This window comes from Dreissena polymorpha, unplaced genomic scaffold (genome assembly GCF_020536995.1).
Source record: "Dreissena polymorpha isolate Duluth1 unplaced genomic scaffold, UMN_Dpol_1.0 chrUn008, whole genome shotgun sequence".
Taxonomy (NCBI): Eukaryota; Metazoa; Mollusca; class Bivalvia; order Myida; family Dreissenidae; genus Dreissena; species Dreissena polymorpha.
This window is the reverse complement of record NW_026273322.1, coordinates 171521-178771: the sequence shown is the minus strand read 5'-3', so window position 1 is coordinate 178771 and position 7251 is coordinate 171521. Positions and strand designations below refer to the sequence as shown.

The following is a 7251-nucleotide window of genomic DNA, read 5'->3' as shown; positions in this document are numbered from 1 at the left end:
CACACGCCAATTTGAGGTATTAGTCAGTGGAATTCAGGGAATGAATATTAAGGTAACGTTACAGGGTACGAGTCAGTAAATCGATATATATTCCAGCTCTACGCTAAATTGCAGATTGTCAGACATTCCAAGTTGTCCTCCCTAAACCATTTTTTTCACATTTAATTATAACATTCGCTTTTGTGAACATAATTGTTGATTAAGCATGTGTATTTGATAAATACTTTAACGTGAACGTATGTAAAATACATTTATGATAGTAAATCAGTTGTAACACGTGGAATAAATAAAATATAAGCACACACGTGTTTTTATCTGCGTTCAGATCAGATCAGGAAGGAATTACTCACATAGACCTTGGTGTATCAAATACGTTTTCTGTAACGAAAACCACAGAGGAAGGTATGACTCGGAGAAAAATAGACCTGTCCAAAGTTGAAATAAGTCATTAATTACATTTTATAACAATACTTTACTATTTGAAATATTCTATTATAATAAAAGCAAAAACATAAACGTTGATGAACAAACAATGACTAAAAGCGAGCATCGATCAATGGATCTGTCGATGTAACACGCACACTCTCTACCTTAATTACAGAGACACGCTTTTCTTGGACGAGTATTTGAACCAGTATAATCTTTATCTTTGAACGTGTATAATCTAATTGAAGTTTTACACAGAAGTGCGGGTGAAGAAAATTAACGAAATAAGGCGATATTAAAAAAGATTCACTACAGGTTTAATTCTTTTAATCAGACATAATAGTTATCGAAAGAGAACATCACAAATAAATAAAAAACATAAAACACAATATTTAATGAAGTAATATTTAAATATTTAATTATGTTCGCAGTCTTGATCTGATATGACGTCATCAGTGGCATTGTTAGTGACGTCATCATAAGCGGGGGTATGTGTATCGGAGCCGCGGTGTCCACAGGCGGTACCGGTGGTTCTGAATTCTCTGAATGAGGGTCTGAAAGGAATTCGTGGGTTCAATGGTGGTTTCTCTGACGTCTGTGCGCCGTATGTCGATGTATATATCCGGGCTGAGCATTAGGTGCCTAGACATGCACTTCCGATGAAATACGAAGCTGCGACCGATGAGGTAAGGAAAGTCGTCCATTATGTGGTGTGGAAGCACGCCGTTTACCATGACGCTGTCGACGTCAGAATTTCCCTCTTCGACGTACATGGAGCGGAATGTCGCGAACGGATACATCATGGGGTTTCGACTTAATTTGATATCAGAAACAGTGACGCGAGTTTCCGACAAACTACTGGCGATGGATAATTTGCATGAGCCTCCGTCCATATATTTCAAGTCTATTTTCAAATTTGTTTCATCGATAAACGCTTCTGTGATTGAAGCGTAGGGTCTTACCACGGTAGGGTCTGTCTGACCAATAATCACGGAAGAACCAAACGGGATCCAGTCTAAGCCTTGTGGAGGAACCGGAAGTAGACGAGCGTTCCCGTCCTGGTATAGGACAAACACTTGTGCGTAACCATCGCTCCAGGGGATAGGTCTGTAGACTCGAAAATACGACACATTATCGTAAGATTTTCCGGTGGCGGCTATATGGACGGTCATAGCGTCGGGATTCGTCCACCAGAAATCACTGAAGACTACCTCTACAATGGTATCGTCGCCTTTGAATACCTGCATAATTGTGTCAGGAAGCATCGGTCGACGCTCCAACGAAATGTGCTCTAAATGAAGCGGACGAGTGGAGTTGGACGTTACTTGTAAGAAAATGACGTTATAATCACCGTCGGTCCAGCTAAAGTCGTCTGTGTTCCACTCCACAGCCATGTTCGTTCTCGTGACAGTCTGTGGTTCCGGGAGCGATATGCCGGGTTTTCGACCTTTGAACTGGTACTGCACCTGAATAGGTGACGTCACATCGGCGAAGCGCACCTTCAGGATCGTTCCCATCTCGCTGTCCAGCATGCCTTTGGACTTCCCTTCGAGCGTGAAAGAAATTAGAATCAGTATGGAAATCCTGGAATCTTTTCTCTTACCACCGGTTGAGTACAGTTTTGCTTTTGCCGACTGCATAATCGGCCGCGTGTCTGTATCGATCTGGACATTAGAAAAGTCCCAGTAGTACGGAGAGAGGTGCGGACATCCGGTATTGTTCTCCGAGCGCCAATTCGAGAACGAGCGGTACTGTGGCATAGCCGCTGTGATCTCGTACATCTGCACGCCCTGGTTGAAAAGCGGCATGTTGATATTGTCCACTTCCGGGCAAACCGTCTTGTACGATTCCTGTACGAGGAACGAGGGGCTCGTCGTCACGTCGTTCGCCCGCAGCTGGTAACGCTGGTCCGGAATGCATGTGAGTTTGCACGAGAAAATATCCTGCGACATTTGGTCGTCGTCGATGTTGAGCATCACGTGATCAACGGCGAGACCATCGGCGGTCCCATTGAAGCGAACCTGAAAAAAATATGAAATGCGGATTTTAAATGTGTTCTTATCCAAATTTCGATGTGTATGTAGCATTCATCATCACGGTTATGAAAAGCGCAACGTGAAATTGTGTCACCGATTTCAGACGTTTTAAAGTATTTATTCATAAATCTTAACGGTGTGTTAACATCCTGCCAAGCCCGTGTGTGAACCACTGGTTTCATGGTCTTTGACGTCTTACGTCAATATTAAGCACGCGCGGTCCATGTAAGCGAATATTGACCGATCCATGTAATATTGATTGGCCCTTGTTAACGGACCTTAGCTGATCATATAGTTAAAAGGGACAAATTTATGTGAGTTAAACTATTTATTTCTGTTTTAACCCAATAATGTGCGGTTGATCTAATAGATACTACGTATGAAATTGTAATTATATAGATAACATATAATTATTTTATTCCATGTGATAAATCAATAGAGAGGAAAAGTAACGATTAATAGATGTTGATGTAAAATGTTGGAAGCGCACAAACTTTGTTGGGGTTTGGCAAATTGCTGTTTCATGCAAACAAACTGATGAATGATGATTTAAATTTAATTGAATAAAAGTTCAATCCTATCTTTTGTGACACGATTGCATTCCACGACTTTTGTGTAATGATGAGAATGCGAATTTCAGACTAGTTTGATCCGAGTGATCGAGCGATTGGTGGCCTCGAAAGATCGATGGTAGATATTGACTGGGCAAGAAGATTTTGGGATCGCCAAGTACAGTCGAGGCGTTTTGTACAATGGATTAAAGGTGCGATAGAATAATTAACGTCGTATTTTTAAAATTATCGAAGAAAAGCGTTAAAACGTGTTATCATCTTAACGTGTTTTTATTGATTTTTTTTTCATAAGAGAACCGACATTTTTAATAGTTGTCTTAGTCAGGAATTGTATCAAAATTCCTTCAAAATTGCATGTGTCAAAATGTGAAGAAATCCTTTTAGTTCTACAACTATATCAAAGAATTCTTGTTCAAACAAATCTAATTTCAATTGCAAAACTTATTTGTCCAAAGCCTTATTCATTTTTTTGCATCTATGTACTCTGCTTAACATATTCGTGTTTTTATTTTGCCAATCAGAACTTCAAATCGTGTTTATCTGTCGTCACATAACGATAAATCAAAAAGTATAAGTCACGCTTTCTATGTAATAATTAAGTTCAGATTTCAGATGTATGCACGTGTTAATATGAGTCGCGTTCTGAGAAAACCTGGCATAATTCATGTGCGTAAAGTGTCGTCCCAGATTAGCCTGTGCAGTCCGCACAGGCTAATCAGGGACGACACCTTTCGCTTTTATGACATTTTTCGTTTAAATGAAGTATCTTTTTAGCAAAAATCAAATTTAGGCGGAAAGTGTCGTCCCTGATTAGCCTGTGCGGACTGCACAGGCTAATCTGGGACGACACTTTACGCACATGCATTAAGCCCAGTTTTCTCAGAACACGACTCATATCATAGCCAGACATTTGTTTATAAAACAATGCAACTGACTTGAGTAGTAACCATCTCTGATAAATTGCAATGTAGAAGAAATGCATTCCCTGCGTATACTTTTTCAAATATATTGACAATTTTGAACAATTTCATTCACTAAAAAAATTTAACCGTATACTTAAAAATACTTTAATTTGTAGTTTCTCTTTATGTGTTTATAATACATGGCATTCAACGCGTTTAAAAATCGACACCATAACATATCTTTAAAAATCGGCTTAATAGTACACATGCCAAAAATGATAATTAAAATATGCCTAAAATAAGTTCTAAAAAACCCCAATTATTTATGATCAAAAATGACAATAGAATACATGCATCGACCATGATCAAATGCGTTTACAGAATAAATGAAGCTCATGTTAATTATATCATCACATTCGATGTATGTACTTGCATCATAACTGAAACGTCCACTTTGATGTTTTAATTAAAAAAATAATGCATTAAACAAAGACATCCACGTTCACTTCAACAAAAGTAAATGATTAGAAAGTTGTACGTATTACAGTTCAAACATATTAACGACAAAGGTGTGCCTTAGCTTGATTGAAATCTGCACGTTTCTTAAGTTTGTTCCCAAACATTTAAAGTTGACTAAAAATTAACCCATTTATGCCTATCGTCTAGAAAAAAGGCATTGGCAAACAGCGTAGACCCAGATGAGACGCCGCATGATGCGGCGTCTCATCAGGGTCTACGCTGTTTGCTTAAAGGAATTTCTGTAAGAAATATTCTAAATATAGAAATAAATATATACCAGACATCCCTAATTTTGGAAATAAATTGATCCAATTTAGAAGGATCAGAGAGTCCACTAGGCATAAATGGGTTAAAATTGATGAAACGGTCAACACGACAGCTCATAAAATAACATGCATAATTATGTTTGATTGAATTAGATATTCATTAAATCTGAAAAAATCATATTATCAGCTTATTCGCGTAAATACTTCATGTGTATTTGGAGATAAGAACTCTTTTTGTTAAATAGCCTTCAGTTTAATGACAATTTGTATGATACAGCGCATTAAAGGAATCTATTGAAATTAAGATATGTACTACACTCGTCTTGGAAGTTTCGGAGCAGATCGTGTGTGTGGTGGGGAGGGGGAGGGGGGGGGGGGGGGCATGCACGCGTTTTATGATAGTTTTTATTTAAGATGGATATAAATTAATTAAATAGATTTAGAAATGTGTTAATGACATTGGTATGCTGTGCTCTTTGACACTATTTATCAACACATAACGTAGCAATTTGTGAACATGGACATGTTACCATGTGCACGTGGGTAAAGCGGAATGCAATATCTTGACCCATTTATGCCTAGCGTCTAGAAAAAAGGCCTTGGCAAACAGCAAAGACCCTGATGAGACGCCGCATGATGCGGCGTCTCATCAGGGTCTGCGCTGTTTTCTTAAAGGAATTTTATGTAATAAATATTCTAAATATAGAAATACATGTACTAGACATCCCTAATGTTGGAAATAAATGTATCCAATTTAGAAGGATGTAAGAGTCCACTAGGCATAGATGGGTTAAATAACTTTTTTTGTACATCAAGGTATTCAGTTTAATATCCAGTATGGATAAAGATATATATTTTCATGGTAAAAAACACTCTTTTTATTCCAATATTTCGCGATATATTGGAACATCAAGGTATTGCCAATCCTAAAGGCCCTAACGCTGCACTTTGTAGTTTTGACAGAAATCTTCAAGTTTCTATTCGTACGACGAATAAACGGTTTCATGAAAAACGTTTATGAAAAATTCAATGTGGTGAATGTTGGAAAATCATAGCACTCCAAGGCGTTCACGATCATGCTCTTGGTTATCGCGTCGTTATAACGAAATATGACCCGCGTCATGCGAATATGCATCTTATGATGTATGCGGCCAGGTCTGGTCAAGAGCTACGCTGTCCGCTATAAAGTCACGCAAGAACTACTGGTCTTATATGCGGACAAAGAGGCTCTCATACGGACTGCGCAGATTCACAGGCTGGTTTGGGGCTACGCTGGATGCATAGTGCATAAGACCCATTTTTGCATATCTGTGGTCATATAAAGTAACTATTAGTTAAGAGTAGTTCATCCTAAATGTTGCATTGGATGAATCTAACGTAACGTACGTGCATATGTTTGATGTGCCTATTTATTTTATGAGTTGCACTTAGAATCTTAAATTCATGTATTTAAATTGTTATTAAATACATTTTTATGTACGTTTAGCAACTTACAGTTAAAGTATGCCAGCCCGTCAGAAGTTCCCAGGATCCCTGGAAGGGCCCTGTAGACAAGAATTTGTTCCAGTTATGAGAGGGGTCAACCGGGGACCGGAACCACCCGATACCCAAGTTATCTATTTCCACCACCACAACGTCGCTCCAGTTTCCGTTCGAGAACCGAAAGTCCACCACGCTGACCACGGCGTCTTTACGCAAACAGAAGTTGACGTCGAGCCTTTTCTTCGGTTCTAAAATGACGGCGTTTCCGTTGGAAGAGTTTGTAAGCTCCCAGACGGGATGGTTCTCTCGATTTCTGTTCTCGTCTGCTTGAATTGTGAATATTTTCCCAGTCGTAACACCGAGTACAGAAAATATACTTAGAAGATGATAAAATACGTACATTATTTCTATTCCGTTATTTTTTGTTAAAGTCAAACAAAAACACACGTCGAACCGAAAATTTTTTAGATGCTGCAAAGACGTGAATTCACGTAAGCTTTGTTTCAAAGTGAGCCTTCAATCTTTATATTTATAGTAAAACATTAAACATGTGTGTGTATACGCGGTGTATGCAATCCATCATTTACGCTATTTTACGTTCTTTACGTTACGTTAACGCTCACTTGACGTTGACGGCACATTCCTCATTTCCTCCAATTGGCGGTTTTTAGTTAAATGCGTGATTTCATCCATCACGTTTCAATTCGTAAAAAATGGTTATAGGACTTAAACAAACATACAGGTGGAAACACTTAAAAAAAAGGTAAATGCGTTCAGAGATTACTTTTCATGAGTATCATGTACGAAATAGGTAACCCAATTGAGAGCTAAAACAGCGACCGGTGAATTACAGACTGTAGCTGGTGTTCTCAACGAATCATCGTACAACCATAGACAAAATCATTAAGCAGTCATCATCATCATTCCCTTGATCGGTTTGGCCGTTTGTGGAAATGAGGATCGGCGATACAGAAATCCTCCTCCGGTCAGGTCTGTTGTGTGCTGCTGAGAGTATTTCATCCATGGGAAGGGATGTCAACTCTTTTAC

At 38.7% G+C, this 7251-nt stretch overlaps 1 protein-coding gene across 1 annotated transcript; it reads right to left on the bottom strand.

The window, feature by feature from the left end:
- Positions 1–726: 726 nt before the first annotated feature.
- On the bottom strand, positions 727–6624 carry LOC127863420 (uncharacterized). The gene is made up of 2 exons (XM_052402940.1): positions 6216–6624; positions 727–2447 (listed from the first exon to the last, which is right to left on the bottom strand). Exons 1-2 carry the CDS (start codon positions 6603–6605, stop codon positions 903–905), a joined length of 1935 nt encoding a protein of 644 aa, XP_052258900.1. The 5' UTR covers positions 6606–6624; the 3' UTR covers positions 727–902.
- Between the last annotated feature and the right edge of the window lie 627 nt (positions 6625–7251).

What these genes read in the sequence shown, in the direction of transcription:
- LOC127863420 (XM_052402940.1), bottom strand. Translation starts at nt 6,605, where the DNA reads ATGTACGTATTTTATCATCTTCTAAGTATATTTTCTGTACTCGGTGTT. An exon ending in CGGGCTGGCATACTTTAACT is followed by an intron (nt 2,448 to 6,215) that starts GTAAGTTGCTAA and finishes TATTTTTTTCAG; the next exon opens with GTTCGCTTCAATGGGACCGC.